At 49.6% G+C, this 24,516-nt stretch overlaps 1 protein-coding gene across 10 annotated transcripts in view; it reads right to left on the reverse strand.

Moving 5' to 3' along the window:
* Positions 1-24,516, reverse strand: part of TESC (tescalcin) — a 60,503-nt gene that overhangs the window by 18,111 nt on the left and 17,876 nt on the right. For 4 of the 10 annotated variants that reach the window (XM_002823825.2, XM_002823824.4, XM_054527669.2 and 1 more), the window contains exon 2: positions 18,587-18,656. In XM_002823825.2, the coding sequence (XP_002823871.1) occupies positions 18,587-18,656 (70 nt within the window). Of the gene's footprint in view, positions 1-276; positions 465-713; positions 884-14,128; positions 14,242-18,586; positions 18,657-22,800; positions 22,958-24,516 lie in introns of those variants that run through there. The other 6 variants (XM_054527674.1, XM_054527670.1, XM_054527673.2 and 3 more) reach the window with 6 other exon arrangements.

A 24,516-nucleotide genomic window follows, 5' to 3' on the forward strand; every position in this document is an offset into this window, starting at 1 on the left:
GCCCAACAGGCCCCCACGAGAGTAGTTCAGAGTTAGGAGACAAAACTGGAATACGCTTCACTTATCTGCCCCTTCCTCTAACCTTTAGACTGGGCAAGGGCAGGGAGGATTTGGAAGCTCGAGATACTTTTCTTTTTTGAGATAGAGTCTTACTGTCACCCAGTCTGGAGTGCTGTGGTGCAATCATAGCTCGCTGCTGCCTCGACCTACTGGGCTCAAGCAATCCCTTGCCTCAGCCTCCCAAGTAGCTGGGACGATAGGTTCACGCCGCCATACCTAGCTAATTTTTTAAATTTTTTGTAGAGACAAGGTGTTGACATGTTGCCCTGGCTGGTCTTGAACTCCTGGGCTCAAGTGATCCTCCTGCCTCAGCCTCCCAAAGTGCTGGAGTTACAGGTGTGAGCCACTGGCCCGGCCTTGAGATACTTTTGAGAATCCAAGAGGTGGACTGGATGGACATTCATCTCCAAACAAATGCAGAGAGATGGGATTTGTGTCCATTCTGGGGATTCAGAGACTGTCTGAAGCCCACCCTCAAATCCTTAGGTCAGTATTTACAACAGTGGGGTGCTGGCTTGGAGCTCTGGAAAACTGTCTGGCAGGTCCTCAAAGGTTAAACATAGAGTTAATAGATGACCCAGCAATTCCACTCCTAGGGATATGCCCAAGAGAAATAAAAACCTGTGCGTGAATTTCACAGCAGCATTGCTCACCCGTAAAGCAGAAACAACCCAAACATCTGTCAACTCATAATTGGAGAAATAAAATGTGGTCCATGCAATGGAGTTTTTTGTTTGTTTGTTTTTTGAGATGGAGTCTTGCTCTGCCGCCCAGGCTGGAGTGCAATGGTGCAATCTCGGCTCACTGCAACCACAATGGAGTATTTTTTAGCCATAAAAAGGAACCAAGTACTGACACATGCTACAACACAAATGAATCTAAAAACATGATGCTAAGTGAGGCCGGGCGCCGTAGCTCACACCTGTAATCCCAGCACTGTGGGAGGCCGAGGCAGGCGGATCACTTGAGGTCAGGAGTTCAAGACCAGCCTGGCCAACATGGTGAAACCCCCGTCTCTACTAAAAATACAAAAATTACCCGGGTGTGGTGGCGCACATCTGTAATCCCAGCTACTTGGAAACCTCAGGCACAAGAGTTGCTTGAATCCAGGAGGTGGAGGTTGCCGTGAGCCAAGATCTCACCATTGCACTACAGCCTGGTAGACTGTAGCCTCAAAAAACTTTTGAGTTTTGAGACTCCGTCTCAAAATACAAACAAAAACCATTATGCTAAGTGAAAGAAGCCAATTACAAATGACCACATATTACATAATTCCATTTACATGAACTATCTGGAATAGGTAAATACACAGCAGTAGAAAGCAGATTGGTGGTTGTCAGGGGGTTGGGGAGAGGGGAATGTGGCGTGCCAGCTGAGGGTACAGCTTTCTTTTGGGAGTGATGAATATGTTCTAACATTGACTGTAGTGCTGGATGCAGAACTCTGTACATACAACGAATGTCACTGAATTGCACATTTTAATGGCTGAGTTGTATTATGTGAATTACATTTCAGTAAAGCTGTGAAAAAAATAAAAAGCCAGCCAGGCGTGATGGCATGCACCTGTAGTCCCAGCTAGCAATCAATGCAGGAGGCTGAGGAAAGAGGATTGTTTGAGCCCAGGAGTTCAAGGTTACAGTGAGCTATGATGGTGCCACTGCACTGCAGCCTGGGTGATACAGTGAGACTTCAATCTCTTTAAAAAAAAAAAAAAAAGGCAAAAAAAGCTTGGCTGGGGACGGGAGGGTGAATTTCACAGGAGGACACCCTGTAGCTGGCACAGGTATTGCTGAGTCCTAGAGGCTGCAGGTTTGCAGGCAGGGGCGTCAGTCACTCCCTCACCTGCCTGCCCTCCTCCCCTGCCCTTCACAGAAGGCCATCCTGGATTCTCTCAATCTGCTTCCTGCTCACCTTTTCCTTCTGCTCCGTGGGCCTCCACAGGCAGTGTCTTGGGAAGGACCCAGCGCATAGGCTGGTGATCCTAGGGAAAAAGGTGTCAGGCCCAGGTAGGGAAGGCGGAGGTATCAGCCCACTGAAAATGAGGACGTCCGGGTGGGAAGTGATGACGGGACAGTCACTGGGAGTGGGATTCAACACTAGGACAGACAGATGCTGGAGAGGCGGTGGCAAAACAGACGCAGGGGATTCTACGCTGTTTGGGTTGGAAGATTCCATGAACTTCCAACCTCGTGGCCCTTGTGCTGCCCCACCGTACGCATTGGAGGCGTGGGGATGGAGGCATGGAGAGGCACAGCAGGACCTGGCCCTGATTCCTGGGTCCCTCTGTGTCCCTGGCATGGCCTCCTGTCCCTCCCACCCAGGCCTTTCAGCTGGGCTCACTCATGGCCTCTGGCCAAACTCGGTAGCCGTGTCAGGGCAGACTCATGTTTTAGATTCCCAGGAACCCAGTTCCAAAGAAGGAGGCAGACTCGGGACAGCTGGCCCGGAGAGATGGGATGTTATTTGGCCATGAAAAAAATAAGATTATTTTTTGGCCATAAAAAGGAACAAGGTTTTTTGTTTTGTTTTGTTTTGAGACGGAGTTTCACTCTGTTGCCCAGGCTGGAGCATGGTGGTGCGATCTCGGCTCAATCTCCATGGGCCTGCTCCATGGTGGATCTCGGCAGCAACCTCCGCCTCCCAGGTTCAAGCGATTCTGCTGCCTCAGCCTCCCGAGTAGCTGGGATTACAGGCGTGTGCTACCACACCCAGCTAACTTTTGTATTTTTAGTAGAGATGTGGTTTCACCAGTTGGCCAGGCTGGTCTCAAACTCCTGACCTCAGGTAATCCACCCACCTCAGCCTCCCAAAGTGCTGGGATTACAGGTGTGAGCCATTGCACCTGTCCAGGAATAAGATTCTCATCCATGCCACAGCACGGATGTACCTGGAAGACATGATGCTCAGTGGAAGAAGTCAGACACAAATGGTGTACGATGTCATTTATAGGAAACATCCAGAAAAGACAAATGCAGGGAGACAAAGTGGAGAGATGCGGTTTCCAGGGGCTGGGGATGGGGTGATGGCTAACGGGTGTGGAGCTTCTTTCTGAGGTGCTCTAAAATGGACTGTACATTTTCAATGGGCAAATTTTATAATATGTGCATTATACCTCCATAAAGCTGTAAAAATTTTCTAATAAGTCTTTAAAAAAACAAAAAAGAACTGCTGTGCTACTGCACTATGACTCCATTTATGTAAAGAACAGAAAGTGACAACACGAACCTCTACAGTCAGGGTGATGAACCGCCCCAGAGTTGGGGGTGATCGAGAGGGAATATGGAGGCTTTTTGGGAGCCAGGAACATTCTGTTGCATGTTCTGTCTGTGAAAGTCCCTCTGTGTGTGACACACGCTTTTCTGTATGCAGGTCACACCCTCACTGCTCGCAGACAGCTCGATGGCTTGCCCTTTTTCCTCATTAGTGGGAGGCGACCACAGGAGGGGACAGAATAGAGAGACCAGAGCCCTGAATGAGTCAGGGTTACCAGGGAGATGATCTACGAAGTCACGATCGGATGACAATGATAGCTACAGCTCACAACTGTGCAAGCGACTTGGCCGGAGCAATCTCGCTTCCCAGCGACCCCACAAGGGCTCCTATTATCCCCGACGCTTCAGGCTCAGCACTGACAGGTTCGGCGACCTGCCCCAGCTCACCCAGCGGGGGCGTGGAAGAGTCAGCTTGGAAGCCAGGTAGCGTACAGCCATGCTCTCACTAGATACCCTGCTGTCCGACTCTCCCTGGCCATCCGAACAGAATCCATTTTCCAAGGCCCAGATCCCTGAGAAAGGGACCACATGGAGCTCCAGAGGGAATATGGGAGAACAGAAAAGCCGCTGGCTGCTATGCTACTAGCCAAACCCTCTCTGGCTTTCACTGGCTGTTGCTAATCCTTCCTGAGTCTGTTTTCTCGTCTGTGAGGAGGGCACACTGATACTGACAGAGGGTGAAGGGCACAGCCTCTGGAATCACACTTGGGCTCTACCCTGCTCTGCTACCTGGGTCAAACAGCGTTGCCTCACCCAGCCTCCATTTGCTCCTTTGCAAACAGGAACCTCACAGGGTTGCTGTACAGTTTAGAGGAGATAAAGTCCGCAACATGCTCAGCACGGTGTCTGGTGAACTGGGAGTGCACCACAGACGGCAGCTTGCAGGATGGGGACCCTGAGATGTCCACAGCACCCTGTCCTCAATGCCTTGCATAGCTGGGCTCTGCAAGGTGATCAATAAATGGTTTGCTGAGTGAATAATGAAGCGAATAATGAAGGTGGCTGCAGGCAGGGCTTCCCTCTTTGTCTGGTCCATCCTGAGGCACTGCCCTTCCCCAGGTGCCTTCCCCAGGGCCCAGGTGTCCAGACCCTGGAAGGAGAGCAGACCCCAATGTCCCAGGAGAGAGGGAGGAGAGGTGGGGGAGAAACCACCTAGAAGAGCCTGACCCATGTGCCTGGAGAAGAAATTAACTCAACACAAGAGGCCTGTCCCCAACCAGCAGCAACAAGACATGCTTGACCTGCTGGGAATTGAACTGGGGACACAGTGTCCCCAGGTGCTGGCTTCACAACACCCAGTGAGTGTGTAAATGGCTCTGAAGCCCACTGCCTCTGCTCTCTCTCTCTCTCCATAGGCACTTGCTACACCCACACCTGATTCTCACCTCCCCCTCACCACTGGTGCCTGACTCTTGGAGCCTCAGTTTCCTCATCTGTGAGATGGGTGCAGACCTAATCCTTCCCATATCAAAGGGGATGGTTCAGGGTCAAACACAAGGTGGGGAGAGGGGTGCTGGCCCAGGCTCTGCCCCTTACCAGGCACATGGTCTTGAGTAATCACAGCACGTCTCCAAGCCGTGATTTCTCATATGTAAAATGGGGATCATAGGAATATCCAGGTAACACCATGGGGCTAATGAGATGAACAAATGAGATAAATCCACATAAGATGCTGAGCAGACTGCCTGGCACAGGATGAGCTCTGAATTTACAATAGTAACAGTAATAACGGCAGCAGCAGCAGCAGCAACAGTGATCGCTGCAGCAGTATTAACAGTAGTAATAATCATAATGTAACAGCAGCTAACCTAGGATGAGCTCTGAATTTACAATAGTAACAGTAATAACGGCAGCAGCAGCAGCAGTAACAGCCATCGCTGCAGCAGTATTAACAGTAGTAATAATCATAATGTAACAGCAGCTATAACCTACGCACCCTCAAAATGGAAGGAACTATTCTAAGAGCTTTACATTATTACACAGGGCTCACAACAACCCTATAAAGTAGGTACTTATGCCCATTTTATTAATTTTTTTTATTTTTTGAGACGGAGTCTCACTCTGCCGCCCAGGCTGGAACACAGTGGCGTGATCTCTGCTCACTGCAACCCCCGCCTCCTGGGTTCAAGTGATTCTTGTGCCTCAGCCACCCAAGTAGCTGGAATTACAGGTGTGCGCCACCATGCCCAGCTAATTTTTGTATTTTTAGTAGAGACGGGGTTTCACCATGTTGGCCAGGCTGGTCTCGAACCCCTGACCTCAGGTGATCCACCCTCCTCAGCCTCCCAAAGTGCTGGGATTACATGTGTGAGCCACTGCACCCAGCCTGTGCCTATTTTAAAGATGAAAAAACTGAGGCAGAGAGATGAAGCCACTTCTCATTGTTAAGAATGATACTGGCGGATCCAGGCAGTGGCATGGTGGTGCCTGGCCTTCAGGGACTTTCCCTAAAACCTGCCAATGTCCCTTTTCACAAAGGAGAGCGCCGGTCTTGAGTACAGCGCTTAGGACAGGCTAACCTTTTCATTTCATCAGTTTCATGCTCCAACAATACTCATGTCAGTTTTGTTTTCCTTCCTCCCCAGGTCCCCGCCAGGCTGGATGAACCGGCTTGGCTAAAGGTGTCGCAGCCCAGGCTGCAGCCATGGGAACGGGCTCTGCCTCACCTCAGAGCCCAGGGCTGACAGCAGGTCACTGCCCTCAGCTGGAGCTGATTCTCATGGCCAGTGGTGTTGCCCCAGTGACCATCAGGGTAGCGGGGATTGCCCAGGAGGACTCCAGGGCCACACACTTTCCAGGCCTCCTGCGGGAGAGCTTGAGCCCTCGGGGCTTCAGAATGTCCCCCTGGAGTCATGAAGGGCTCGCGTGACGTCAAGCTGTGCTAAGCACTGCAACACTTAATCACCCCACATAATCATGAGTGGCAACAATGATGATCCTATTTTACAGACCAGAACACAAGGCCCAGAGAGGCAAAGAGACTAGAGTTGGCACGGGACTCCAGCTCTGCCTCCAGGCTGGCTCGAACCATCTTGCGCTTCCTCACTCTCACCACTTCCTTCCTTCCGGTTGTGCATTTTTACCTTAAAGAGAGAAAGAGCGAGGCATCTGCTCTCACCCAGCCCCCAGCCCCCAGCCCAAGAGGCCCCATCTGGGACCCAGAAAGAGGGCAGGACAAGCGTCAGGCCGACAAGAAGGGAAGGACCAGGCTCAAAAAACCACCGAGGACTGTACCGGGCTCTTCCTCAAGGCTCGTGGTGTGAGTTGGTTTCTGGTGGCTTTCGGGGCCCAGCTCAGTTGCAAAGTTCTCTCTAGGGGTACTGAGCGTGGAGCTCCCCAACCCCCACCAACCACTGCAAGGCTAACCGACCTCCAAGGTGAGGGTGCAGCCAGGCCCCAGATTCTCAGGCCGGAACTTCCACTGCTCCAGGACTCCCCGCACTGAGGGAGGCCACTTTGCTGGGCTGCCTGCCCAATGTCCCTCTGAGTTCCCCTTCCTGCACTGCCTGCCCAGTGCCCCTCTGATTCCCCTTCCTGCACTCACTGTTCAGCATGTGGTGTCCCCCACAGTGGGGAAGCTGAGGCCCCATGGGGACTCTTCAAGGCAGAGACTGCATGTCACTCAGCACATGTCTTCCCAGTAGCCAAGATACTCAAAGTGTGGTTTCTGGGCCAGCAGCATCTGCATCACCTGGAGCTTATTAGAGATGCACCATCTCTCCCTACTCCAGACCTACTGAATCAAAACCTGCATTAATACGGTGGTGCCTTCATAGCTCACTGCAGCCTTGAACTCCCGGGCTCAAGTGATCCTCCCCCCTCAGCCTCCTGAGCAGCTGGGACTACAGGTGTGTACCACCACACCCAATTTATTTTTGGTAAAGACAGGGTCTCACTATATTTCCCAAGCTGGTCCTGAATGCCTGGGCTCAAGTGATCCTCCCGCCTTGGCCTCCCAAAGTGCTGGGATTACAGAACCTGCATTTTAACGCAGTCCCCAGGGTATTCACGTACACATGAATGCGTGAGAACTGCTGGCCTCTTAATCTCTCAATGTTTCAAAGCACCTGGAATTGTCCAAATGTGCCAGGCAATTCTCCTATCCACATTTTTGCACAGAAGATTCTGGCAAGAAAGGCCTGGTCCTTTTTGCTCCTGGCAAATGCCTCTTTGAAAAGCTGGACAACATCGCCAAGACCATTCCCCCAGGCACACACCTTCTCATCCCTGTCCCTGCCCCATGTCAGTCCCCCACTTTCCCCGACACCTGGCATTGACTTCTTACAGTGAAAGCAACTCAGCAACAAGCATTCGAGCCCCTTCGAGGAGCCAGGCACTGTTCTAGGTGCCGGCTGCAGAGGTAAAGACAGACACGATCCCTTATGGGGAATCTAGGAGAGCACAAAAAAGATGGGAAATAGAGTATCTCAGGCAGTGATGAGTACTTTGCAGAGAACTTCAGCAGAGAAAGGGAAGGGGACCGCAGGAGGCTGGTGCAAGTTTAAATGAGGTTGACCACAGAAAGGCCACAGGGAAAAAAGTGACATTTGAGCAGAGACCTGAGGGAGGGGAGGTTCTCGACTCCCATGTGTCCAGCTGGTGGGGAGGGTGCTACCAGCATCTAGTGGGTGGAGGCCAGGGATGCCGCTCAGCACCCCACAGTGCCCAGGACAACCCCCAACAAAGAATCATCCAGCTCCAGAGCCCAGGCTCAAGAACACTGCTCTAGGGGAAAAGCATTTTAGGAAGAAGGAACAGCATGAGCTAGAGCCCTGGGGTGGGGAACAGAAAGAATGTTCATGTAACTTGGGCGAAAATAATTGGGGAGATGGGGGTAGCAGGGGCCCAACCGTGCAGGGGTCAGAAGGACACTGAGGCCTCAGCGGTGGCTCTGACTCCCAATGGGTGAGACAGAACATCTTCAGCAGAGAAGAGACATTCTCATAGGACTCTCCCACATGGTACTGTGAGCCTGGATGGTGGATGGGCAGTGAAGACAGACACAGGGGGACCAGGGAGGAGGCTGTTGGGGTAGCCCAGGCCAGAGACCATGGCAGCTGGATGAGGGCAGGGGTTGGGGGAGCAGAGGAAGAAGGGGAGAGAAGTAGCAAATCCCGGGCTCCTTGAGAGGTAGAAATGGCAGCGTTTGCTGATGAACTGGAAGCAGGGCTGAGAAAAAGGGAGGAATCAAAGGTGACCACTGCAGGGAACTGTGAGGCTGCCGTTCACCACAGAGGAATGGGGGACCTCTGGGAGGGATGAGGAGGTGCTTGCTTTGCAAGGGGCATGTTAAGTGGCATGCCTTTTGAATATAAGTGGATGGGCAGTTGCTACGTGAGTCAGGAGCTCAGGGGAGAGGTCCTGGGAGGACATACAGATGTAAGAGCTGGCCGGGCACAGTGGCTCACACCTATAATTTCAGCACTTTGGGAGGCTGAGGTGAGAGGACTGCTTGAGCCCAGGAGTTCAAGACCAGCCTCGGCAACATGGCAAGACCCCATCTCTACAAAAAATACAAAAATTGGCCGGGCATGGTGGTACATGCCTGTAAGTTCTGGGAGGCTGAGGCAGGAGGATCGCTTGAGCCTGGGTGGTTGAGGCTGCAGCGAGCCAAGATCGAACCACCGCACTTCAGCTTGGGCAACAGAGCAAAACAACAACAAAAAAGTAGGAGCTAACATACAGCTGGTGTTTCAGGCCACATCTGTGCATTTTATTTCAAAGACAAAAGGAAGCCCAAGTCATCACTAGGGCAACGGCAAACCCTCTGTGATCCGCCCCCAACTCTCCGATTCTCCTCATGTGCTGGGCCCCCTGCCTAGAGCTCCCCTCCCTCTTCTCTTCACACACCGGCTCCTTCTCTCCTGGTCTCAGGCCAGATGTGGCCTCCTCAGTGGCACCTTCCGTGACCACCTACCCCAAGGACCCTCTCCTCCCTAGGGTTCCAGGGGATGGCTGTCTGCCCTGTTTCCTTCCTTTAGCATTGTTTTTTGTTTTGTTTTGTTTTGTTTTTTTGTGGCAGGGCTTCACTCTATCACCCAGGCTGGAGTACAGTGGTATGATTTCGGCTCACTGTAGCCTTCACCTCCAGGGTTCAACAGATGTTCTTGCCTCAGCCTTCTAAGTAGCTGGGACTACAGGCGCCCGCCACCACGAATGGCTAATTTTTTTTTTTTTTTTTTTTTTTTGAGACGGAGTCTTGCTGTGTCGCCCAGGCTGGAGTGCAGTGGCGCTATCTCGGCTTACTGCAAGCTCTGCCTCCCAGGTTCACGTCATTCTCCTGCCTCAGCCTCCAGAGTAACTGGGACTACAGGCGCCCGCCACCACACCCGGCTAATTTTTTGTATTTTTAGTAGAGATTCACCATGTTAGCCAGGATGGTCTCGATCTCCTGACCTCGTGATCCGCCTGCCTCGGCCTCCCAAAGTGCTGGGATTACAGGCATGAGCCACCGTGCCCGGCCTAACTTTTGTATTTTTAATAGAGATGGGATTTCACTGTACTGATCAGGCTGGTCTGGAACTCCTGACCGCAAGTGATCTGCCCACCCCGGCCTCCCAAAGTGCTGGGATTTCAGGCATGAGCCACCATGCCCAGCCAACCTTAGTATATTGCTCATGTTATAGCATGAACTGGCTGATGTGCTAGCTTTCTCTCTGACTACCCCTCACGCACATAAGCATCAGAACAGAAGCGCCCCAGGAGGGGAAGGGGAGCCTCCCCTTCTCAACCCTGTAGGATCCTCAGCTCTAAAACTCATCACAGAAGGCCCTGGACATTTGCAGGCTCGTAAGCAAGGACCATGTCAGTATCAACCATCCTGGGAAAAGAATCTCTATAAAAGTTTTATATGCGAGTACCTGCTAATAAAACTAGGACCGTTTAGAAAGCTGCTTTTTGCCTCGGGAACGCCTCCGCACCTTTTCACACCAAACTACCCCCTTCACGTACCCAAACCACGTGGCTCTCCTCACGTCTGCCTTAACACTCTCACCTAAGCAGATGTGCGAGTCCAGCTGCCTCACGCCCGCTGTCTTTTCTGGGCATCTTTACAGCTACTGTGGCAGGTTTTCCTCTTTAAGTGAACGTGCATCATCCTAGCTGAGGCTTTTAAAGGGAGGACTCGCTGCCTCTTGGAATATACTAAATTCTGATAGTGGAACAGCCTGCTGAGCTAGATAGGGCCTCGGCAACTTCCTTATGAGTATAGTATTTCTAAAAAAAGCTGTTGAGGCCAGGCATGGTGTCTCATGCCTGTAATCCTAGCACTTTCGAAGACTGAGGCAGGAGTATTGCTTGAGCCAGGAGTCCGAGACCAGCCCGGGCAACCTAGCAAGACTCGCATCTCTACAAAAAAAAAAAAAATTTTTTTTAATTAGCTGGATGTGGTGGTGCACACCTGTGGTCCCAGCTACAGCTCAGGAGGCTGAGGCAGGATGATCGCTTGAGCCCAGGAGTTGGAGGCTGCAGTAAACCATGATTGCACCACTGCACCCCAGTCTGGACAACAGAAAGAGATCTTGCTCCCATCCCCTCAAAAAGTGGTCATATCATAGACACGTTAAAAACAAAGCAAAGTGACTGGGTTAAAAGGGGATTTAATTCTGGATGAAGAGCAACATCACTGCAGTGGTTTGAGGCTACACCTCTTGCATTAGCCAGCTTTGCTTTTGAACCGAGGCCCTACTGTGTAATTTTAACCTCTTCAGCCTCGGTTGCTTAATCTGTAAAATGGGGATAATAATGTCAACCTCAGAGGGTTCCTGAGACCATGTGAGCGCTGAGCCCAGTGCCTGGCACACGTTAGCACTCTGCTGATGGCAGCTGGGCTCCCGTTTCTGCTCACAACCCTGTGCTCTTTTTTCTTTTTGAGACAGTCTCGCTTCATCACCTAGGCTAGAGTACAGTGGCGAGACAAGTTACTGCAGCCTCAACCTCCCAGGCTCAAACAATCCTCCCACCTCAGCCTCCCGAGTAGCTAGGACCACAGGTGCATGCCACCATGCCTGGCTCATTTTTAAATTTTTTTTGTAGAGACAGAGTCTCACTATGTTGCCCAGGCCGGTCCCGAACTCCTGGATTCAAGCAATCCTTCCACCTCGGCCTCCCAAAGTTCTGAGATTACATGTGTGAGCTACCGCACTGGGCCAACCCTGTGGTAACTTCAAAAAATGACAGAGCAGTGGGAAGAACACTGCTGAGGGGCTGGGTGTGGTGGCTCACACCTGTAATCCCAGCACTTTGGGAGGCGGAGGCGGGTGGACCACCTGAGGTCAGAAGTTCAAGACCAGCCTGGCCAACATGGTGAAACCTTGTCTCTACTAAATATACAAAAATTAGCCAGGTGTGGAGGTGGGTGCCATAATCCCAGCTACCTGGGAGGCTGAGGAAGAACAATCGCTTGAACCTGGGAGGGGGAGGTTGCAGTGAGCCAAGATCGCACCACAGCACTCCAGCCTGGCTGACAGAGCGAGACTCTGTCTCAAAGAGAAAAACAAAAGGAACATTGCTGAAGGAAGAAAAACAGGACCTGGAGTTAGGACATTTGCTGGCGCCCGCTGTCTGGGCTATCCGAACATGGGGCTGCATGCTGGTGGCATTCGACATGGAGCGTGGAGTCCCTTTTTTCCTCTTCCCTGTGTACGTCTGTGGTTGCATTTACCTCCGGAATTACTCCACAGTCAATGGCTTGATGAATCTAAAAATATTTTTTGTAACGTGGCTTTATCTAATCATGCCTCCTAATGGCCTGCACCACTACGTCTGAAGTATTCCATAGCGTCTATTTCTGGCATTTATAAGCCTGCCAGCGTGCTATCAGGAAATTAAAAATTGCTGTTTAAAACGTTTACCAGTTAAGGGGCCCAAAAAGAGAAAGAAAAAGTGCAAGAAGCCATTTCTATATTTTCTTCATTATTTAAAATTCTGACCTTTTAACAGGTTCACCTGTAGAGATCTCCTCTGCCAGACGGAAAATTTCCGAGGACAGGGGAAGAGCCCCCCGCATGGTAGGCGGCTAATGAATGTGTTAGAATTAGACAAACATTCCTTTTTTTTTTTTTTTTTTTCTATTCAGGCATTTTGCTGAGAGGCCGCAGAATTCAGTGCTTTGTGGTCTGGATGAATTCAGGTCTTGAGGATCCTGAAGCATATACAATTTGGGGGTGCCCTCTTTTAAAAAGGGAACATAACAAAATGAATTTTTTTTTGAGACAGAATCTCACTCTGTCACCCAGGCTGGGGTGCAGTGGCACGATCTCAGCTCATTGCGACTTCCCCCTCCCACGTTCAAGCGATTCTCCTGCTCAGCCTCCCGAGTAGCTGGGATTACGAGCGCACACCAACACACCCAACTGATTTTTGTATTTTTAGTAGAGACAGGGTTTCACCATGTTGGCCAGGCTGGTCTAAAACTCCTGACCTCAAGTGATCTGCCAGCCTCAGCCTCTCAAAGTGCTGGGATTACAGAGTGAGCCACCACGCCCGGCCAACAATATGAATGTCTAAAAATCAGGTACCGGGCTGTGTAAAGACCCACACAAAAGTAAGGCCTTGAAGTGGGGCTTTCAATGCCGCAAGACGAACCCTCCCCCAGATGTCCTGAGATGACTTCTGGAAAGAGATGGGACCAGGCCCAACACAGATAAGAAATGGTGGCTTAAAAATAAAATCAATTTTGGTCCATCAATTGCCTCATGAGAGTTTGTAAAGCTATATTCAATTTGTCAAGCCACACATTTAGAAATCCAATTCTTCTTTAAATTTTTAAGTACAACTTACAAATCTTATTCATCTGCATCTAAAGCCTGTGGCTCTGAATGATCATTTTTAAGGGGACTTTTGTATTCAAGGTCTTCACGAGCCTCCTGTGGGATCCTCATAAGTATGTGGGTCCTTCGCTGTCTGAGCGGGAGGGGGCAAAGGAGGTGGCACCCTCTCCCCCATTGCAGCTTGTAGTGGGGTGCCAGGAGCCTTCACTAGGGAACCCCAATCAATGCCATTTTCATGTGGGGGAATGTCCCCAGAAAGAAAAGAAATTTTGTCCATGCTCTGAAAACCCAGCACAGCCCAGGGCCTGCTGGACAGCTTCCAAGATGTGCCAGGGATCTGAGAGGTTGAAGACCGGGCCTGGGGTCACTTAGAAAACCCCTGGCAGAGAGGGGACAGCACTGGGGACCAGTTCCCAAGCCAGGGCTGCTCAGGGGAACAGGGGCAGGAGAAGGCCAGGGAATCTTGAAAAGCTACCTCATCTCCCTTCTCTAGGCCCTGGAGGGTGGATTAGGATTAGGCAAAGCAGTTCTGGGAGGCTGGAAGGAGGCCCTTCCTGTAGGCCTGTTTGCATAAGAAGCTGTGGTCAGTCACCTCCTTCCTGCAGGCTGGGCTGGGGCTGTCACTATGTGCAGCTGACACGAACCTCAAAGCCGACTCTGAAGCTCTGAGACCAGGGCGGTGGTGACAGGAATTATAAACACACCTCCCCCATCCCCAGTAGCAGGGCAGGGAGACTGAGGTCCTCAGAGATCACTTGCAAATCAAGGCAATGTCCCTGGCTTCCTACAGCAGGATCTTGGCACTGGGTTCAAACCCCAGCTCCTCCACTTATGAGCTGTGTGATCCAGGGCCAGGTACATGGCCTCTCTCTCTAGCCTTACTTTCCCACCTGTAAAATGGGGAGAGTGAGCATCCCTACCTCTACTTCCTATGAGGTTCTGTAGGACTGAAGTCAGCCTGGGCGACATGGTAAGACCTCATCTCTACAAAAATACAAAAAATGAGCCAGGTGTGGTGGCACACACCTGTAGTCCCAGCTACTCAGGAGGCTGAAGCAGGAGGAGCACTTGAGCCTGGGAGGTCAAGACTGCAGTGAGCCGAGATCACACCACTGCACATCAGCCTGAGCAACACAGCCAGACTCTGTCAAAAAATAAAAAAAAGATTAAAGTAACACACTCCTGCTGTGTAGCATATAAAACACGTGCAAATAATAAGAGCTTACATTTGTGAGCTGCTTCTACGTGCCAAGACCCCTGCTGAATTCTTTCACCTGGATTATGTCAACCTAACAAGGAAGTACTATTAATGACAACAGGCCTCAGGTAGGCCATGCTTCCTGTGCTGGAAAGAACTCTGCTAGTCATTATATTCACTCCTCATTCCTTTGTTCTTTCATTCATTCATTTATTCATTCATCCCTTCACTTGTTCATTTGAGCACTCTCACAGCACCCACTGTGTTACAGGCCCTGGACTCAGCACTTTGGCCAAGGAAAAAGGCGATCAGTTCCTGGCCCCCAAGAAGCCACAGTCTGCTGGGGTAAGGGGATGTGGAGGCAGTTATAATTCTGTGCTGTGAATGTTGGGATGGGGCACCCCCAGGAGGAGGCTGTGGGGCTTCAGGGGGCAGGAGACATGTCTTGGAAGATGTGGTCCACACTGAGGCCTCAGCAAAGCAGAAGCCAGCATCTACACACCTGTATGAGCCCCACATCAAGAACACGAAGATGACCTTGATGGCACTGGGTAGCCACAGAGGGCTGTTGAGCAGATGCTGCCCACTGGCTCCTTTAAATGACCCTGCCAGGCAGGCACACTGAGGGCTTGTGCAAGGGCGCTACATATGAGGTCCTGGGGATGGGTGTGCAGGAGAGGGGCAAATAGGGTTTGGGGTGGCAGGGCAGGACCAACGGCTCACATTTCTAAGCTGAGCCTGGGCAGGTGAGGCCTGGGAGGTAGGAGTCTGGCGCCATCAGCACAGAGAGGCCGCGCCAGCTCAGCTCCCGCAGGAGGAGGACGCTCCACCCACTCAACCATGGAGGACCTACTGTGTGCTGTCCACGGTGCTGGGCAACGGAGGCACTTTTTAGAAATGCAGAGTCTCAGGCCCCACCCTAGAACTGCAGAAGCAAAACCTGCATGGCAGCAAGATTCCCAGGTGATTCGAGCACACTCAAGTTGGAAAAAAATTGTTGTAGGGAATGCCATTTTAGTACGTCCCCTCGTAAGCCTATGATGGGGTGCTAGGCAATGCAGTGTCAGGGCTCAGCGCCTAGAACCTAAAAGTGGGAGGGGCCTCCAACGGCATCATATCCTCCTCCTCACACAGCACCTGGGCCCCCACCACACTCAGATTAGACCCTCAGGATAGGGGTGGAAGAATAGCCCCATTTGCCAAATGCCTATGAACCCAGCTTAGAGCTAAATTGCCCTGCTTGCACTTGCTTTTTTTTTCCCTAGAGATGGGGTCTCACTGTGTTGCCCAGGTTGGGCTCAAGCGATCCTCCAGCCTTGGCCTCCCAAAGTGCTGAGATTTGGGAGTGCTGTGACTTGGTGTGCTGAGTCACAGTGCTCGGCCCACTGTTCATTTTTAATGCTAAAATCAAATCCCAAGTGACTGCTCACTTTCCAGATGAGGAGACCAGCTCAGAGAAAGGAAGTGACCAGCCCAAAGCCACACAGCCAATGGCATGAAGGATTCTAATACAGTTGGACTCCAAAGCCTGGGTTTTTGCCTCTGCATCTCTATGAATGTAGAATATGAACCTAAAGTTAACCACCCAAGGTTGGATGGATCTAACATCAGATGCATAACAATGAGTCCAAGGCAGTTTGTTACAGGGCTGGGGGCTCCACTTGCTGGGAAAACTGTCTTGAGGACAAAGGGGCTCTGCCTTCCCACATCCTCCACTGTGAACTCCATATCGGCTGCATCTACCAGCGTAGGGACCAAGCACCTGGCGCAGAGCAGATGCTCATGAACTTTTTAAGAGACAGGGTCTCACTCTGTTGCCCAGGCTGGAGTACAGTGGTGTACTCATAGCCCACTGCAGTCTTGAACCCCTGGGTTCAAGTGATCCTCCTGCCTCAGCTTCCCAAGTAGCCAGAACTACATGTGTGCATCACCAGACCTGGCTAATTTTTAAATATTTTGTAGAGAAAGCATCTTGCTATGTTGCCCAGGCTGCTCATTAACTTCTGAAGGAACAAGCAAAGCATGCCCTTGACACTCTATTTTCCAACATCCAGTGTCCATATATGCCACCTCCCCGTTAGATCTCAGTGCCTGGCTGACTTGTGTCATGCTACACACTCCTCAGCCTATGACCCAAGGAGGTTTCACCTTGCCCTGGTTGAAACCACCTGACCTCCATCCCTGTCCTTGGAGGAAACTGACCCCAGGCCCCATGCCCTTATAGCTCTAGGGGAAAACATTTGTATGTCTGGTCTTTGGCCATGGCGATTGGCTCAGACTCAGGCCCGTGACCCCATCAGAGCCAATGAGAAGCCAGGTGACTCTTCCACTGGGCTCAGGTTCTCTCTCCTCCACTGGGCTTGGTGGGCAAGATGTGTAGAATGAAAGGTATAAATCTTAATTGTCTTTAAGTCAGCCTTGGATGCAATCAAACTGAGACCAGAGGCCACAAGAATCATGAGACCGTCAGAATCTGAGCTCTTGAAATTAAGAATGAAATATACTGGATTAACAATATGCCTGTGTTTAGACACACAAGAGAAAGTGGACATTTGTATGTCAGTTTCCATAAAACCTAGGGGAAATTTAAGTCTGTTTACTAAGAAGGAAGTTTTCCTGGAGTATTAAAAGGTTTGTTTCAAAGTTCCAACAAGCAGTAACCTTGAGACTCTGAAAGCTTATTTTAGGAAACTACATCTGTTAGAAGTTTATGGTAGAAATTTGTTCAACTTGAAGCTTCCTCATGAACTCTGTGTGACCGTCAAGTCACTGGCAAGGACCTTTCACTAATCTAGCTGTAAGTAACTCAAGCAGCACTCGCTTGTAATCCCAGCCACTCAGGAGGCTGAGGCGGGGGGACTGCTTGAGCTCAGGAGTTCAAGACCACCCTGGGTAACATAGCAAGACCACGTCTCAAAAAAAAAAAATACAAAACAATTAACAGGTCTGGTGCAGCGGTGCACACCTGTAGTGCCAGTACTTTGGGAGGTAGAAATGAGAGGACTGCTTGAGGCCAGGAGTTTGAGACCAGCCTGGGCAACATAGTGAGACCCCCATCTCTACAAAAACTTTTAAAAATTAGCTGGTGTGGTGGTGCATGCCAGTAGTCCCAGCACTTTGGGAAGCTAAGGCAGGAGGATCACCTGAGCCCAGGAGTTCACGACCAGCCTGAGCAACATAGCAAGACCCTGCCTCTACGAAAATAAAAATAAATAAAAAAATTAGCTGGGTGTGATGGCACATGCCTGTGGTCCCAGCTGCTTGGGAGGCTGAGGCAGGAGGATCGCTTGGGCCCAAGAGGTTGAGGCTGCAGTGAGCTATGATTGCAACACTGCACTCCAGCCTGGGTGACGGAGCGAGACCGTGTCTCAAAAAAATTAAAAATACCCAAATAACAAACAATTCAACCAGAATACAGTTTAAGGCATTCCTCTTCATTAAAAAGCAACCTGAAGGTATCTAAAAGATTAACAAAACATAATGCAGAAGGTTGATTTTCCTTAAGAGAAATTTGAGGCGGCCACCCCCATCTTGCCTGAGGCTAGAACTAACCCTAAAGAAGGAGAGTCAAAAGACAGAGGTCCTGATGGTAGCCCAAGCCCCTAAGTTGGGCTGCACCACAACTGATTCATCTTTGTGTGCCCGGCAGTTGGAAGGATCCTGGGATTTAACAGGTCCTCCATATGTGTCTGAGATTCCAAGCACATTCCATCCGAGGAAGTCAGGGTGAGGCAGGGGGTGGCTGAAGAGCCCTTCCTTGCTTCCACGCTAGTTATAATTTATAATTGTGTGATCCTCATAGAAACAGAAGTGGTTCTTTCCTTACTGTTTGGGAACATCTTGTCTTAGAAGAGACCAGAAGCATTAAAACAACTACAGTTCGCCCGGCGCGGTGGCTCACGCCTATAATCCCAGCACTTTGGGAGGCCGAGACGGGCGGATCACAAGGTCAGGAGATCGAGACCATCCTGGCTAACACAGTGAAATCCCGTCTCTATACTAAAAATACAAAAATTTAGCCGGGCATGGTGGAGGGCACCAGTAGTCCTAGCTACTGGGGAGGCTGAGGCAGAAGAATGGTGTGAACCCAGGAGGCAGAGCTTGCAGTGGGCCGAGACAGCACCACTGCACTCCAGCCTGGGCGACAGAGCAAGACTCCATCTCCAAAATAAATAAATAAATAAAAAACAACTACCCCCGCCACTCAGCACTCAAGGAAAGAAAAAGGACAAGAAATTCGCAAGGGCATGGCCCCACCCAGCACCCAAACCCGCTGCCAATCTTACCGAATGGTAGGCTGGTCTCCACTCAGCTGCTTAAATCTCCGATGGAGCTGCTCGATCTGATCCGATGAGACTGAGAAGTGGGGGGAAAGAGAGAAAAACAAGACAGAAAAAAAATCACTGACTGTCAGAGGGAGGCTGCAGATATTCGTCTGCCCCATCCCCACTGGCTGCCGCACCCCTTCTCAAAGCATCTCCCACTATGGCAAAAGCGAGTGCTGGGTGAAGCAGCAGAGAAAGGATTTCCCATTCTTCCCAGAAACAGCTCTGCAGTGATCAGTTCCAACTGCCTTAGTAATAATAATACAACTAGTACTAATAACTCCTGAGACAGGGCAGTCATGAAGCAGCCCATTCTCCCAGCCTCTGACCTTCCCCAGCCCACTAAAGAGAAACTTTGTTTTCTGTGGCAGGGTTTCACTTCCATCACTCAGGTTGGAGTACACTGGCATGACCTTGGCATCCCGGCTCACTGCAGCCTCCACCTCCTGGGCTCCAGGGATCCTCCCACCTCGGCCTCCTGGGTAGCTGCAACTACAGGCAAGTGTCACCATGCCCGGCTAATTTTTGTGTATGTGTGTGTGTGTATATATATATATATATATATATATATATTTTTTTTTTTTTTTAAGAGATACAGGGTTTCACCATGTTGCCTAGGCTGGTCTCAAACTCCTGGACTCAAGCAGTCTGCCTGCCTCGGCCTCCCAAGGTGCTGAGATTGCAGGCATGAGCCACCACACCCAGCCTAGAGAAAATTGCATCTGGTTGTCTGACTCTTCCTCTTCCACTCCAGAAGATGAGTTTTATCCTAGCTGAGAAAGGGGCTTTTTATAGTCACAGACTCAGAGTCAGATGAGTAGCGAGAGGAAATAAGGGTTCAGGCTGGTGTTGGACATGATCTGGGAAACCTATACTGAGAAATGTATGGAGAATCTGGTGGAGCAAAGAAATGGAAGGACTCCAATCTGGGTGACGGGGTAAGACCCTGTCTCTAAAAAATGCACAATATTAAACAGTGATCTGCATTTCTCACTTCATTATCAAAATAACTCAATAAGTGAGTGGATATTATCTCAGGTTTTTTGTTTGTTTTGAGACAGAGTCACACACTGTCACCCAGGCTGGAACGCAGTGGTGCAATCTCAGCTCATTGCCACCTCTGCCTCCGTGTTCCAGTGATTCTCGTGCCCCAGCCTCCCAAGTAGCTGGGATTACAGGCACGCACCACCATGCCCAGCTAATTTTTGTATGTTTAGTAGAAACGGGGTTTCGCCATGCTGGCCAGGCTGGTCTTGAACTCCTGACCTTGAGTGATCCGCCCACCGCAGCCTCCCAAAGTGCTGGGATTACAGGTGTGAACCATCACGCCCGGCCGTTATCTCAGTTTTATAATTTGAAAACTGCAGCTCAGAGAGCACTTAAGATCCCACAACACAGAGAAGCAGAGCTGGGACTGAACTCTAAGTCTGTGCGACCGACCCCAAAGCCAGCCTTCACCACGAAGTAATATCGCCTGTCTGCCCAGAGTACTTTGGTGCTCAAGGCCTTTAGGTCTGGTTCCTGGGGACTATATAGAGTTCACGCAAACCTTTCCAAAACACGGGCTGGGCTGCGGAGCTGTGACCTCCCACCTCAGTCCTCCCAGCATTCCCTACCCCTAAGCACTGTTTTGCTCCTGTTACAGAGGCAGCTAATTTCTGGGGCCAACTGGTCACCTCACTTCCTGCTCATTGTTTTTTGGCCTCAGGCTCTTCAAGAATCAACAGCTCAGTATTCTCAAGCATCTCCAGCAGCTCATTAAGGCTGCCAACCCAGACTGAGGGCTCCCTACTTCCTGTGGGCACGGCTCCAATGATTAGCTCATCTCTTCCTCCCAACACTCTAGGAGGGGGCTGTATCCTCTCGTTACAGATGTAGCCACTGACACTTGGGACGGTTAGGTGAATCATCAAAGTGCAATTTCTACCTTTCTGCAGGAAAATATGGCCATTTATATCATAGGTATGTCAGCAGGGACACTGGCATACTTCATGGCCTAGCAATTCCACTCCTAGGTATGTACACAAATAATGCATACTTCTGTTCACCCAAGCATGCGTACAAAGATGTCATGGCGGTGCCATTGGAATCGTCCTAAACTGGAAACTACCCACATGCCCAACAATGGCAGAGTAGAGTGTTAATGTGTAGTATAGTCAAGCAATGGAATAGCACACAGCAATGAAAATGAACAATATAGATAATCACAGACAAAAGCAGCCAGACAGGAAAGTGTACATAGTTTATGATTCTATTTGCATAAAGTTCAAAAACAGGCAAAACTCAACTACAATGTTAGAGGTCAAGATAGTGGCTGCTCTTAAGGGAAGCATCATAGATGACGCTAACATTATAAATGACTTTTGGAGGATGAGATGAGGAGGAGTAATTTGAATGGAGTGCAAAGGGAGTTCTGGGTACTAGGAATGTTCCATTTCTAGATCTCCATACACTTTACATAGTCGTGTTCTCGGAAACCTCAAAGAGCTGTGTGTATGCTTATGAGTGATGCACTGTTCTGGATGTGCACTATATCATGACAAAACATTTACTAAAAAAAAAAAAAAAATGTGTTATTCCTCCCTGACTAAAGGAGATCTGGGAAGAAAAAAGAAAAATGAATAAAAATTTTTTAAAATTGTAATTCCACTTGGCAGGAATGTATCCTAAAAATAATAGACGCAACAGGTACAAAAACATGAATACATAAATGTGTTCAACTCTGCATTCTTTAAAATAGCTTAAAATTCGACTTGCCCTAAGTGACCATCAAAAGCAGATTGGGGCTGGGCGCAGTGGCTCACGCCTGGAATCCCAGCACTTTGGGAGGCTGAGGTGGGCAGATCACCTGAGGTCAGGAGTCTGAGACCTGGCCAACATGATGAAACCCCGTCTCTACTAAAAATACAAAGATGAGCCAGGCATGGTGGTAGGTACCTGTAATCCCAGCTACTTGGGAGACTGAAGCAGGAGAATCGCTTGAGCCCGGGAGGCGGAGGTTGCAGTGAGCCAAAATCACGCCACTGCACTCCAGCCTTGGCAAGAGAACAAGACTCTGCTCCAAAAAAAAAAACAGATTGGTCAAACACTTTTTGGTATGTTTAGCCAATTTTTTTTTAAAGTATACCTTTAGAGTGCAAGATGGAGAAAAAAAAATTGTTTTTAGGTATACTGCCTTTAATAGTGAAGTTGTGTATTTGCATAGAAATACATTCCACATAATACTGCCTAAAAACAGCTTGCTACTGAGAGAGCACAACTCTGTGTTGTGGAAAAGACATAAAAATATACAAATGTGTTTAAGTAATTTAAAAATCCTAGAGTTATTTTCCCCAAAATAATAATTATTATTTCTCATCTCAATACCTGGATTAAAGACTGTTTTGCTTTTGGTTCATCTATATTTTCCAATTTTTCTCTAATGTACAATGTATATGTATTAGTCTTGTGATGAAGTTTTTCAGCCTACAACATGATCCTATCTAGATGGCTGAGAGATCTCATAAATATCACTATTAATAAGTCATTCACTGGCTGAGTACTGTGTCCCAGGCACACATCATCTTCTTTAGTTCCTTCCATGACCCTATGAGGGACATACTGTTTCCGTTTTATAGAAGAACAAACTGAGGCACAGAAGGGATGTAACTTGCTCAAGGTCACTGACCTTGACAGAGGCAGACCCACAATTTGAACTCAGTCTGTCTGGCAGAAAACGTGGAGTTCTGTGTTTTGTTTTCTTTTTTTTATTTGTCTGTCTCCTTTTGTATGATCACTTAACCCCCAAAACACACTGATCTGATGATAAATAATGATTAGAAATTACAGCTAAACAAGTGCACCTAAACAACCACTATTAAAGATGAGTTATGGCTGGGCATGGTGGCTCATGCCTGTAATCCCAGCACTTTGGGAGGCTGAGGCGGGTGGATCACTTGAGGTCAGGAGTTTGAAACCAGCCTGGCCAACATGCCGAAACCCCATCTCTACTAAAAATAAAAAAATTAGCTGAGAGTGGTGGCAGGCACCTGTAATCCCAGCTACTCGGGAGGCTGAGGCAGGAGAATCACTTGAACCCGGGAGGTGGAGGTTGCAGTGAGCCAAGATCGTGCCACTGCACTCCAGCCTGGGTGACAGAGCGAGACTCCATCTCAAAAAAAAAAAAAAAGCGTTACCTTGAAAGCATCCTGGTGTGTGAAAGAGGCCACTGGAGAGGACACACATGGGATGATTCCATTTGCATGAAATGCTCAGATGGACAAATCCTTAGGAACAGAAAGTACACCAGTGGTTGCCTGAGGCCAGGGAGGGGAAGGGCTGGAGAGGGAGAACAGGGAGACACTGTTAATGGGCACTGGAGTTTCTTTTGGAGAGAGATAAAAATGTTCTAAAATTATATTGTTTTGATGGTTACATAACCCTGTGATTATACTAAAACTATGGGGTTCAATTTAAATGGGGGTGAATCTCATGGTGTGTGAAAGCTATTTAAAAAATAAATTACATGCATAATCATAACAACAAGGGCAGACATTAACTGAGCATTTACCGTTTCCTGGCCCCTGTGTTCAACTACTTGGATAAGCCTGGGCTGGTACAACCCTCTCCTTAGTTCTGTTAGGTAGGTATGATTCTACGCCCATTCTAGAGATGAGAACTCCGGGATGTGCCCAAGATCCCACAGCTAGGAAGAGGTATATAAATCATCCTAGATCAAGTTTATCTAATGAAGAGTTTCCAGTTAACAGCATCCAAAGCGAATGCAAGGCTGGGCGCGGCGGCTCATGCCTGTAATCCAGCACTTTGGGAGGCTGAGGTAGGCGGATCACTGGAGGCCAGGAGTTCGAGACCTGCCCGGCCAACATGGTGAAACCCCATCTCTACTAAAAATGCAAAAATCAGCCAGGCGTGGTGGGGCACACCTGTAATCCCAGCTACTTGGGAGGCTGAGGCAGGAGAATCACTTGAACCCGGGAGGCAGAGGTTGCAGTGAGCCGAGATCACACCACTGCACTCCAGCCTGGGTAATGGAAAAAAAAAAAACATGCACACACGTGCAAATTCACATACACATACTCCCTCTGTCCTGCCTGATTGAAAGCAAAGGATTAGGAAGACAACCTCCCACTTCTGGGGCCCTCTTTTTGACACCCAAATCCCTGGAGCCAAGGGCTCTGCTCACAGCTCAGGCAAGACCCCTCCGGCACAGTAACTGAGAGAAAGGATGATTTCTGAAGCCTCAGGAACTGACTTTCAGAATACCCCAGGCCCTGGCAGGTGGAGCTGGTCTAACCCAACATGTCTGGTGAGCTGCTTCCTCCTAACTGCGCCCCTCCACCCCTTCCCCACCCCCACCCCCAGGCTGACCCTGGGCCCCCAGCAGGGCCTCTCGCGTAAGCACCTGATGCACGTCTGCCTGCATCAGGGCCCCAAAGCCCACGGAAAGACCTGCCTTTTCCTCAAGGGCTCCTGGGTTGGAAGCTTTTCCAGTTTCCTTGGTCCTCACCTCTGAGCCCTTCTCCAGGGCCCTGAGGTCACAGTTGCCATGGGGATGATGGGCAGAATGGGCTTTGGTTCCTGGCAGCTGGACCTCATTATTTCTGGTTTTAGATTTCAACCTGAGGGAAATGCACACCAGTCCATGGAGCTGGTGGGAGTTTAACTGGCCTAATCTTTTGGGGTTGAAGGCGAACTGTCACTTTGTATCAAAAACTTCAACGTGAAGGAACACACCTGCCTGTCCAAGTGGCTGCTAAGCCCTTGAAGGTGGTGAGCCCAGACTGAGATGTGCTGAAGTGGAAACCACACACCAGCCTGCCAAGACTAAGTACAAAAAAGAACACAGACGACTGCAATAACTTTTGATATTGATCATATGGTAAAAATGATCA

This window comes from Pongo abelii, chromosome 10, assembly GCF_028885655.2.
Source record: "Pongo abelii isolate AG06213 chromosome 10, NHGRI_mPonAbe1-v2.0_pri, whole genome shotgun sequence".
NCBI classification, from domain to species: domain Eukaryota; kingdom Metazoa; phylum Chordata; class Mammalia; order Primates; family Hominidae; genus Pongo; species Pongo abelii.